The sequence below is a fragment of the Dermacentor variabilis genome, unplaced genomic scaffold (assembly GCF_050947875.1).
Source record: "Dermacentor variabilis isolate Ectoservices unplaced genomic scaffold, ASM5094787v1 scaffold_17, whole genome shotgun sequence".
NCBI classification, from domain to species: domain Eukaryota; kingdom Metazoa; phylum Arthropoda; class Arachnida; order Ixodida; family Ixodidae; genus Dermacentor; species Dermacentor variabilis.
Window position 1 is genome coordinate 10,004,624 of NW_027460335.1, and position 12,695 is coordinate 10,017,318.

Sequence of the window (12,695 nt, forward strand, 5' to 3'; positions counted from 1 at the left end):
CTTGCTGGTAGCGCCACTAGATAGCACAGCATCGCCAGAAAAAAAAAAAAGACGTGAGGGACGAGCCATGCTTCCGCATGACGCGTTTCTCTGCAACCGCACGCACCTGTGCTTGATGGGTTTCAGATGCCACCCCAGGCTTCGCGGCGGCGGTGTGTCTGTAGAAAAGCACACGGCTCATACATAATTTGTTTCAGTGGCAATACGTTCTTTCGCTACATCGATTCAATCTATACAATGCATTACCGTCGGATAGTCATCATGACATGAATTCTGGCGCCACATTTTTGTTATTCTAGCACGACACACACGCAATAGTGCATACAGTGTACACGCACGTTGACACCAAGGACGTTCACTAAAGGCCAGCACAGATCGAATGGCGCATAGCCCGTGCTCTAAATCCGCATCAGAGTTTCATAGAAGAGTGGTGCATACCCAGTCCCGCATCTACAAAGGCCTACGCTTGGCTGAAAAGGGTTCATTCAAGAGTAGCCTATATGTACAGAGTGAAGCATACTCAATGACTCAGGTTAATTGGGTGGCAAGTTTCGAGCACTGTTCCCTCTGCACAGCAGTATGCTGCTCGAACGAGTCGACCAAGTTGGGCCATTCCCAAATTTCAAGTTGGCGTACCTGCATTTTATTTTCTATCGTTCAGTTCATATTTATCATGGTATGACCTCGCTCTTTGCGCAATTAAGCTGGAAGTCGGTAATTGCGGGACGTAAATATTGATCACGCGTTGTTCCCCCATTTGCATTAGTGTTTTAGTGAGCGTGGTTACGCATGTCTCATTCACTTCTGCATATGTGAAGATTAATTGTATGTTTGACGAGTAGATATTTCCGATACTGTATTTTCCGCGGTATGATTTGAACTAAAAATGAAAAAAATAACATTTGCCTTATCTGTGTGAACCTCACCATTAAGTTCAAAGCGCAATGAAAACATTGTCAATATGGAGTCCGCTTGCACAATGTACAGAACCTTTCACGAAAACAAACAATTTATATTTTTATATATTTCCAGCTACCTCTAAAGCCAGGCACAGCGAACAGCAATGACAATATGCGCAAGTTGGGATTAAGGTATGAAGCATTGTTTCCTTTAGTACAAACTTCACATATCACAGTGATTTCGTTGAAGTTATTAGTGATACTTGGTTGCGGCCTAGTGTTTGTAAAACAATGTGAGATCACATGCCTGCTGGTTCGAACCTTGATTCCTAATAAAACGGTCTCTCAATGAGAGAATTCCCAAAGTTAAAGTTAGCATACATGTGTGAGTAAAACAGGTATATAGCTTTGTGGTGGCTAGAACCCAGTGCTACTGAGACGAAGAGAAAAGACGGCAAAAATTGAGCATGAAAACATCGATGATAATTGGCGATGTAAGTAAATAACGAAAGGCTTCTAGAGAGCTAGTAACTTTCTACAGTAAAGCTGTATGTGGCTAGGATCCCGGGATTTCTCGATATCTCCCTACAGACAATTTCACCAATCGCAGCGGAGGGCATGCACCGCTGGGCACCTAATTCAACCAATAACAGGAGACGGCGCATCCCTCCGCGCATCCGCTAATCTGGTAAATGAGTCGCGACAGTCTTCGGGTATTTGTACAGGAAATAATTGACTCGCAGTGGAGGAGAATAACTTGGTATTTTACGAGCAAGTATGCGACCGGTATAGTAACCAACTTGGCAACAAATAAGTGAAACGCAAAGTCAAAGATGCTGAGACAATCTCACACGGGGTGGCAACGGAATAGAAATCTGATATGAGTAACTACGTAAGAGGGAAAAAAAGATACAATGACGTTTCCCTTCGGGAACACGAGTGACGCTCAAGGGTATGGGTGGTATAGCGCACATGAAGTTATCGGACCTCAGTGCGCCCATACGGCTAGACCGTCCGCATCGCAGGTCGATTTCAAAATAGGGCTCGCGCGACCATGCAATACGCAGAAGGCGGCACTGTAGAAGGTTTCTCCCCCCTTTCCCCGGTGCGAAGATGGTGCGCATCCTCCTCGCTTTCCTCTCTTGCGTGCGCGAGATTGAGCTGCCATCGTCGGCTCACTGTCGAACGCTTTCACTCGCACATACAGCATACGGCTCGCTGGGATGATGTTGTCATGAGACGAACCTGGTACGTCTGTACTGGCTGCACACAGAACCCGCAGCAACTGTCGTAGGAGGTCAATCCAGCACGTCTCCGGCTAAACTCCTCTGCGACGTTTCGCCTCTTTTTTCCTTCCCGACTTCGCTCAACGCCGCCTAGGTTTTCTTGACGGTGGAGTTGCTTTGCCGCGTGCAAACAGGAATATGAATGCGGCAGTAATGACAAATTTGGGGATACAACAGGTACGAGGTGCTTCAGGGTATGTGGAAATGTGTAACGGTCCAGGGCTTACATCGGAAATGCGGTTGCTTCTTTGAAATCAGGAGTACAATGAGGACTCGATCGCAACCGATGGTCAGTGGGACGCCTCGCACGGGGCACCCACGGGATAACTACAAATGAAGCTGTGGCGGGTGATATGGATTTTCAACAGACGGAAGCTCTGAGTGAAACTGATTATGAAGAACGACAGAGGATTATGGAAGAAAGTAAATGTACTGGGAGAGGGTTCACAAATTTGTGCAGGAATAACATTAATTCATTCGATAGCTTCCTATGGAGTGTTGTCTTGCAACGGGGGTGTTCGCCTTGCAGCACTAGTTGTAGGTTGTAGCGGTAGGCTCAAACAGGTCGTCGCTATATCGTAGCGGGAAGCAAACACTTCTCGTCGTCTTCTTCTCTTGCACCAGCACACCAGAACCATGCCCACTGCCCAGTGGCTTCAGTATAATCACTCCCCACCGAAAGAGTAGCCATCCTGGTGACAAGGGCGCTGGAGAACACAGGGGAGTTATGGCACCGCTTGAACAGGGAGACGTGGACAATTTCCTCGCCCCGACAACACTGGTCGGAAGGCGTTTCGATTGGCTCGATGAGGAGTTGACCGCGGACGTTTGTTTCAGTACCCAATAAGGACCGTGGTACTTGGAGAGCAGCTTCGAGGAAAGGCCTAGAGTAGTAGAGGGCACCCACAACCAGACCAGCGAGCCAGGCGCAAAGCACGTAGCCGTCGTGGATGAATCGTGGCGAAGCTTTTGGTGCCACTGGTCCTGGGATGTGAACGAACGAGCGAGCTGGCTACATTCTTCGGCGTAAGCAGCCGCTCTAGAAACAGTCGCCCACTCCGAAGAATCTGGCCGGTAAGGTAGAATCGTGTCGATAGTGGATGAAGGTTCTTGTCCGTAAAGGAGAAAGAAAGGGCAGAACCCAGTGGTGCTTTGCGTGGCGGTATTGTAAGCGCAGGTGACAAAAGGTAGAATGCGATCCCAATTAGAGTGGTCACATGAAGCATAAATGGCCCGCAGGTCACCAAGGGTGCGGTTGAAACGTTCTGTCATCCCATTAGTTTGAGGATGATATGCTGTGGTAGTGCGGTGAATGATGCGACACTCCTTTAGTAATGCTGAAAGGACGTCAGAGAGGGGAGCGCGACCGCGGTCGCTCAGTAATTCTCGAGGTTCTCCATGCCGTAAAATCAAGTTTTGAAGGATAAAACTGGCGACATGTTTTGCTGTGGCAGATGCTAGGGCTGAAGTTTAAGCGTACCGCGTGAGGTGGTGGATAGCAACAATAACCCAGAGGTTGCCACTTGGAGTGTTGGGAAGCGGACCCTATAGGTCAATGCCGACGTGGTCGAACGCGCGTGCGGGGCATGGTAAAGGTTGCAAGGGGCCCGTGGCATGTTGAGGTGGCGTCCTGCGTCGTTGGCATATGTGGCATTTCCGGACATACTGGCGAACGAAACGGTAAATACCGCGCCAGTAGTACCGAAGCTGGAGACGAGAGACGATTACACCAGCGTGGCCGCATTGTGGGTCGTCGTGGAACGTGGTGCAGATGTCGGAGCGGAGGTGTCGGGGTATAACAAGCAGCTACTTGCGGCCGCTCGAATTGTAGCTGCGGCGGTAGAGCAGGTTATCCCGGATGATGAACTGCGCGGCTTGGCGACGAAGCGTCCGAGAGATCCATGCAGGCGACTGGCTAGACAGGAAGTCAATAAGCGAAGAGATCCATGGGTCATTGCGCTGCTCTGATGACATGTCGGAAATGTTGAGGCCGAAGGCACCGCAGGTGGAAGTAGACGAGTGGACAGGACCAGAGGGCAGGGGTGACCAGGATAGAGCGTCTGCGTCTGAATGCTTTCGGCCTGAGCGATAAACAACGCGAATGTCGTACTCTTGCAGGCTCAATGTCAAACGGGCAAGCCGACCAGTTGGATCTTCTAGTGAAGATAACCAGTATAGCGCATGATGGTCGGTCACGATGTCAAATGGACGCCCATACACATAAGGACGAAATTTGCCGATAGCACTAATGATGGCCAGACATTCCTTCTCAATAACCGAGTAGTTCGCCTCGGCTTTGGTAAGGGTGCGGCTGGTATACGCAACGACGTACTCTTCGAAGCCATCCTTGCGTTGTGCAAGAACAGCGCCGAGCCCGACCCCACTAGTGTCCGTATGGATCTCAGTTGGAGCAGAAGGATCGAAGTGTCGCAGTACTGTAGGCAAGGCGAGAACGCGTCGCAGTTCTTGGAATACGTCGTTGCACGCCGGGGACCAGGCTGAGAGGTCAGAACTGCCGCTGAGAAGCTGCGTCAAGGGGGCGATGATAGAGGCAAAGTTACGGATGAAGCGTCAGAAATATGAGCACAGGCCGATGAAGCTGCGAAGCTCTTTCATAGTGGTTGGTTTAGGGAAGTCGGATACGACGCTACGTTTTGTGGAATCCGGGAGGATACCGTCTTTTGAAACTACATGGCCGAGAATAGTAAGCTTGCGAGCGCCTAAGTGGCATTTCTTCAAATTTAGTTGCAGTCCTGCAGAGGAGAGGCAAGCAAGTACTTGCTCGAGGCGGCTAAGGTGCGACGCAAAGTCGGTGGATAAAACCACAATGTCATCTAAACAGCAGAGGCACGTTTTCCACTTCAGCCCTCGAAGAATGGCGTCCATCATTCGCTCGATAGTGGCAGGCGCGTTACAGAGGCCGAACGGCATGACAGTAAATTTATATAGCCCATCAGGTGTTACGAAGGCTCTCTTTTGGCGATCGGCCTCTGCCATTGGCACTTGCCAGTACCCGGAGCGCAGATCCAGCGAGGAAAAGAATTCAGCTCCCTGCAGACAGTCCAAGGCATCGTCCATGCGTGGCAGAAGATAGACATCATTGCGCGTTATCCAGTTAAGGCGGCGATATATTCGACGCAGAACCAAATGCAGCCACCCTTTTTTTAACGAAGACAACCGGAGATGCCCAGGGACTGTTAAAAGGCTGGATGATGGCACGGTCCAGCCTGTCATCAACATGCTGGTCGATGATACGGCGTTCAGCGGCCGACACACGATACAGACGCTGGCGCAATGGTGTTTGTTGACCAATGTCGATACGGTAAACGACTGCGGAAGCCCGGCTCAAGGATAGTTGGTCAATGTCAAATGAGGAATGAAAACGTTGGAGGATCTTGATGATTTCTGTGTGCTGTGCAGGTTTGAGTTCTGCGTCGACGGCAGGAGCGAAGACGTGTACAGGGGCATCAGTCGCGGCGGGAGGAGTGACGGAACAAATCGGAAGTGATGCCGTATCACCAAACATGGTGACCGGGAGAAGGCTATCGAAAGCTTCAGCGGTACCTAGGCGATCGCTGAGAAGTAGGGATGATGGGCAGGCGGACGGATTGCACACATAGAGGGCAGCAGAACCGTCGCAAAAAGTGACGACAGCAAACGGAAGCAGAAAGTTCCGGCGGCGTGCAAAAGTGGCCGTCGGCGTAAACAGAACAGATGATTCGCAGCAGAGTTGCATGACACAGGAACCAGATCGACAGAGAAAGGTCCGATATCGATGTCAGAGGCGGCAACAACTATAGGAGAAGAATTGTGGTCAGGGTCGAAGCACGGCACTGATAACGTAAGTTCGGCACGAGCGCAGTTGATAAGAGCTTGATTGACAGATAGGAAATTCCATCCAAGAATGACGTCGTGTGAGGAACGAGATAGGACGACAAATTCTATAAAGTACATACGGGGCAGAATGAGGCTTTGAAATGTTCGACATAAAGGCAATTCTCGCCTCTGGAATTGCGATTGTTAGTTAGTGCGATAATATTGTGAATGTCTCTTGAGCACGCATGTTTTCGCCTTCGTCCTCATTGGCGTACGCTATGGTGACTCAATTTTTGTTATTACTATATGTTTTGAAAATAATTATGCACTAGAGAGCAAAGGGAATGTGAGAGTCAGTCTCTACGTTCAATGAAATCACGTATACAACGTACAGAAAAGCATACGTTTCAATAAAGCACAAGCTCGAGAAAAGCATACCTAATCATCAGCAGTGTCGCAAACCCTCATGACAAGCAAAAATGAAATGTTTCATACCCCTGTAAGCAAGCAAAAGATGCAATGGCTGATAATCACTTAATGTAGAGGCTACAGACGCTCACCATAGTGAAGCGAACAATGGATATATTAATTCTTATGGCCCGTGCAATACACAGAAGAGCGTAGGTTTCCGAAAAGAAGAAGCTCGAAACAAGCAGCTGAATCATGAATAAAGAATTCCGTACCGCGCTCAGCAGTTCCAGTGGTGGTTTTGGAACAGCTTCGCTGGACATTCACTTTCGCGAGACCGGGATGGCAACTGAATTTTTTTTATTAGACTAATAATCATTGACCATTCTAAACACCATCTTGCTGTATAGCGGATAACGATGAGTTCGGTATAACCTCATGTGCCTTAGTGTGAATATTTTGTGCGCGCCTAACACAATGCTTCTCATTTAGTTTGATGCCTGTGTTTACAAGTTTATATGGCTGATAAAACAACCATCCTTAATTCGTATAGTTAGATGTCCGCTAATTTGCTATAGCAACCGATGCTTCGACTTTCGGGTGAAACTGCGGCTTTGTTTTTACTACGACAGCAGTTAAATGTTCTAAATTCGGTTTAAATTTTTTTCAGCCCGTCTGGCCATCTATAAAGCTAACGACCACCGCGGTCATTATTAACGACTTAACGAGACAATTTTTGTCGTCTCTATATGCCACTTCGTGATCCCTAGATTGGCGACAGCTATATTTAAAAGAAAACTTTGCCACAACCAACTGAACATGAATTTCAACCCATGTCAGTCAAGCGATCAGCACTTAAGGGGCGAGCAGGCTAACTACAGAGCAATGCCACCGCATTCTTTACAGCGACGCTGGACCGAGGTACCGCAGTCACGGATAGCAGTCGCAAAGCTGGTAGCAACATCGCGCGGCGTTTTGTCTAACGACATGGTCCGAGAAATATTTTCTGTCCTGTCGGTGTGTCACAGGAAAAGATGCATTGATGTACTGCGCATTTACGAATGTGTCTGTACCAAAGCGCTAGACCAGGTGTGAGGCAGACTGTTTAGGTCAGCGCCGGACGACACTAATTCTGATCTAAGCCGAACCCTATTCCCAGAAGATGCTTATAAAAGCACGAAATACAAAAATATCCTTCGATGTAAGCCGATTAAAAAAAGTGCTAACCTTTCCAAGTGCCAAAATATGTTTATTTCGAGTATGCAACACCAGCAGGGAATCTGCTGCAGCTTACAGCAGGGAACGCGCCGCTCATCGCCATCATCTACGTCAAAGTTATTGGATTTCTTGTCGCTTTCCTCCTACCCCAATACGTTGTCTTGTGTACCGTTCAGCGCTGCTCCACTGCTAAAACAACTTGGCGCTTAAACCCTGCAATGAAATCGCACCGCTAGGTAGCCATTCCATAGCCATTGTTGGCTACAGTGCAATTTCTAGCGTCACCGTGAAGTAGCATTACTATTTTGTGAAAAGCTTGCGGGGTACATGCGCCACAATTAGAGCAAAGCCACAATTAGAGTAAAGACGAGCTGTACATATGCTAACCAGTCTGGAAAATTTCGAAGCATTTGTTCTGCAACCAAATGTGTCACACACTCTTTGAAGTATTCCCACCTCGAACGGGTATCCCGATCGGCCTTCCCAACGACCATCCTGCGCTTCAATATGCTATAGAGTACAATCAACATTATTAGAGCAATGGCCCTTTCTACGGGAAGGTACCGAATACATGGAGCACACTGCGAAACTTGCCATAGAAACACGACATGCCAGCAGTCAACCAACAGATGCTATATTGTTTCCTCTTTTCTACATATCATACAGTGCGTTTGCCATGGCCCGTACATGCCGTTTTCTGCCAGTCGATGCTTGAGAGCAAGCGTACGTGCATGTAGGTGGAAAATATGATTTCATTGTGGCAGACACCATTTTCTAAGCCCTTTTTAGTACATCTTGCCGTCATACGACAGGGTACATTACCCTATACAGAGGTGCAATAAGTACAACATCACACAGGTCTTTGTACAATTCTTTTTTTTTTGTTACAGCAGCCAAATAATCAAGCCGGAACAGAACGGGCAGAACGTTACAAGTTAAAATTACGCCGTTTAGAAAGCCACAGATGCTTACTGGCAAACTATTCGCGAATACTACAATGTACAGGAACTCCTTGTTCAGACAAAAGTGGAACACCTTGTGCAGAAAAGAGTCTTTTATAACACGTAAGAACAAAAAGCGGTTTACAATCTATCGCAAAAAAAGGTGTCGCAATCTTGAACCCCCATGTGCACTCGCAAGAACAGGTTTCTCCGACTTGTTCTTTCCCACCTGGATCCACACACGAACACTGCGATACGATGGTGAAATTTTAGGATATTACTTAGAAAGTAATTACTAGTTATTATTAGTATTAGTAATTAGTATTTAAGGGCCTGTAGCACGTGCTCCCGGAAATCCCGGTACTCCCGGAGTGTCTGGAAATGTAGACCATTTCCAGACACTCCATTTGCCTGTCCCATTGCGCAATTCCGTAACCTGTTCTTTCCAGTACGGTTCACTGTCCTTGTCATCTCAAAAGTGTCATCACAAGGGTGCTCCTAGATATTTTATTGGGGTATTAATATAACTGATGCTAGCGAGGATGTCTGGGGTCCCAGGCCAGTCAACATGCCAGAACACCAGGCACTTTCCACAGTTCACCGCCCTTCCGCTTGCCGAACAACATTTTCTATAAGCTTTCTACCGCAATCACAATGCTCTCATAGCCTGTACAATAAATATCGATGTCATCTGTGCAGGCGAAAAGCCGCACCTCGGCCTTATGTAGTTTGAAACCACGCATGCATTCCCTCTTTATAGCACCAATGCTAAAAGTCCATATATATATATATATAAACACTTTGCAAGCAGGCACGCGCTACGAACACTCTGTTTACACATAATTATCTGTAGCAGCCCGAATATGCGATGACCACGCCATTTTTGTTACGCTTCCTAGTTTAACGTATCCTAAAGCTCAGACAATTATTTCATGAGGCATTGTTCAAAGGCATTTTCTAAATAAACTTGAAGCATTGCCACCGTAGTTCCCATGGCGTCGCGGCATTCTGATATACTTCGTGTTATGTGCACGTTTGTGAACATTGTGAGACGTTCGACGCAGCATGTTTGATGCGGCCCTACCAACTCCGTAATAACAGTGTCTACACGTTTGAATAACGTTCGCAATAAATTTTATATTCAGAGTTCATTAAACAAATAGGACGGTATGCTAAAAGTCACTTTGGTTCTTTTGCTGTTGGGATAATAATTGTGTGTGATGTCGTAAACAATGGTGGAAGAAACATTCAAATCGAAAGCCTCACTTTACACTACCGCTAGTATTGGTGAAAAAGCACGTTTCAAAGCTTTGTAAATTCCGCCGTCAAGCCATCTGGCCTCAGCAATTTTCTTGCGGTCATGTATTCTATTTGTGACTTTTTCGAGTGAGATTGCAAATCAGAATAATGATTCAGTTTCATCGTTAACTTTCCGGATCATGTGGAGTCACTTTAAATTGTTCAGTTTCTATTGCAGGATTCCTAAACAATTCTCCATAGTGCTGAAAACAGGCATTCTTAATTTCATTGGCATCTTCAGTGATGTCACCCTGCAGTTCGATTTCTGTAATGTAATTGCGTCGCGTGCCCGTTTTCTGCGCCAAGCGCTCTCTTTGTCCCCTTTTTAATTAGGCTGCTTTAATTGCGTATTCTTCGCACAATTTAAATCAATCAAATGGCCTTTCAAAGACGTAATCACTGCTGTCCTTAATCAGATAGTGGAGCAGTATAACTTGGTAGACATGCCTGATTGTCTTGGTGGTAGGTGGACACCACATTTTACTCACTTACAGGCAAGCAGCCATGCCCGCTTGGATAGATCCTATTTAGCAAACGAGCTCATTTCTCTGTTTCAAGACTAGAATGTGAACTTCCTGTCATTTAGCAATCACTGCTTAGCGAGGTTCTGCATTAATGAACGCGAAGAAGAAAGCTTGACTGGCATCAATGGAAATTCAATTCTAAGCTGCCAAATGATGAGACACCTACTGCAGAGGTAAGGAAAAAAACAGAGAAAAGTGGAGAGTGATATACATAAAAAGTGTGGAGAAAAATGGCAATTGCTGAAAGAAGAAATTAAATTAAAAGCGCTGGAGCGTTCAAACACCATCAAACGAAAAGAAAGAGAAGAAAAACTTTAGGGAAGCTTGCGAAAACTGACAAACGGGGAGAGTGATAGACCAGGCATGTACGCGGGCCATATTTGTGTAGTGAAACAAAAGCTGAAGCAGTTGGAGATCAGCAGATACCGCGTTTTATTTGTGCGAGGAAGGATGGCACGCATGATAGCTGGTATAAGTCAGCGCGTCCTAAATTGCAGGCCTGTGCAATGTGCTATATGACACCATGCAACTTGGACTGATGTTTCCGTTGCCAAGTCCTGCGTGACGGAAGCGGTGCGGTCTAAATCACCGCGGTTTACTAGGAAGCGTCACCATTAGGTTCTATGGCAGTAGAGCAAAAAAGCATAGCGTCACAGATGGATGTGCACCGGAGATATGCTATCGAGGAGACGTTGACGAAGCGTTTGAACGCGCTCGTTTGTCAGCGAGGAGTTGATAGCTAGAAGGAATGCTTAGCGGTGTTGAATTTGTAATTAATGCTTTCACATTCACAACTCATCAGAAGTGCTTAGGTGTCCTCTGATTTTTTTATTTTAATGTTTCGGGCAAATGAGTGTAATTATGAGGTAAAAGCCTATCGAACACATTGCTTTATTTCTGACGAACGTAATGCGCCTGTTCTACCCTACATTTGGCGTCATTAAAATACCCACATATTAGAGCACAGCTCCGAGGCGCCCGTTCCTAATGCGAGCGGAGGCATCGACGTGCATCGTAACAGAGCGAAAGAGCAAAGCGAAGGACGAAAGAGAGAACACGGAATGCGGCGGTGGTTGAAAGAGGGCGATGGCGAAGAGAGTGCAAGGAGGAAAGCAGGGGCAGAAGGTATGGCGAAAGCGTGAAAGGAAAAGCCTAGTGCCGTGCAAGACGGCCTCAGCGGAGGTGAAGTCTTCGAGATGGCGGCAGAGCAACACGCGTCATCTGACGACACCGATACCATATATAGAAACACAGCGCTGCTTGAGTGGAGGCCTCTGTGCAGCAGCTGCAGTAGATAGAGCGCACGCGTCGCCTACGCGCTGCTCTCGTGTTCTGCAGACTACCGAGGCAGTCGAGGCACGCACTTCGCTCCGTGTGCAACGTGCCGCACGAGATAGAGTGTAAGAGCCTGCCTATATATCGTGAAATGAAAACACGTATAGCGCTGCGCTCAAATTTCGCATTAGTGAGTATCGTATTCGTCGCTGAATTTTTTTATATTCATCAACCTTATTTAAGGCAATGATAGTGAAAGCACAAGTACCTGAATGTAATGCGCGCTTCCCTGAGAAAGTGTTATGTAAGCATTTATGAACATTCAGTGACCTTTCACACTTATTCCGTTCGTTACTCAGATGGTAGTTTAGCTGTCGTAATGATCTTGCGAACGGTGGCGCCAAAAGTTTGGAGAGAATTGATACGTATTGCGAGGAAAAACATGTGGATTGTTGTTTTGAGCAAGTGAGCTTTTAGAATTCAAATTCAACTGCATGAAAAGTACACCAGATTAAAGAGGAAAGTCATCAAAAGAAAATGTTAATTTATGAATACGACTAGAATTATTTCCCTTCTTAAAACATTTTGAGCCTGTCTGTCTGTCTGTCTGTCTGTCTGTCTGTCTGTCTGTCTGTCTGTCTGTCTGTCTGTCTGTCTGTCTGTCTGTCTGTCTGTCTGTCTGTCTGTCTGTCTATCTGTCTATCTATCTATCTATCTATCTCCTTACGCCGACCCTGCCGTCTAGCTTTTCTAATAGCTTCAGCCACTAGATAGGTGCTCGTGCTCTCGTCGTGCTTCTTGCATAGTTGTCTTTTCAGCTGTGCAACCCGACTCTCGCCATGCCGTCGTCGGCACGTCATCGTCATCATGCAGTCGTCATGCATTCCTTGTAACACAGCTCTCGTGATGCCGTCCTGGTGGTTTATTAACTCACTCCAGTATCGTCATTCGACCTTTCTCATGCCGTCCTCGCACCGCCATTGTATTCACACATTCCGTCATGATTCCATTGTATCATGCCGCCGTCAA

The 12,695-nt window shown here is 46.9% G+C and overlaps 1 protein-coding gene across 1 annotated transcript in view; it reads left to right on the forward strand.

The window, feature by feature from the left end:
• Positions 1–12,695, forward strand: part of LOC142568187 (uncharacterized) — a 150,142-nt gene that overhangs the window by 114,986 nt on the left and 22,461 nt on the right. The window contains exon 6 of the mRNA XM_075678241.1: positions 1,033–1,091. Coding sequence (XP_075534356.1) covers positions 1,033–1,091 — 59 coding nt within the window. The remainder of the gene's footprint in view (positions 1–1,032; positions 1,092–12,695) is intronic.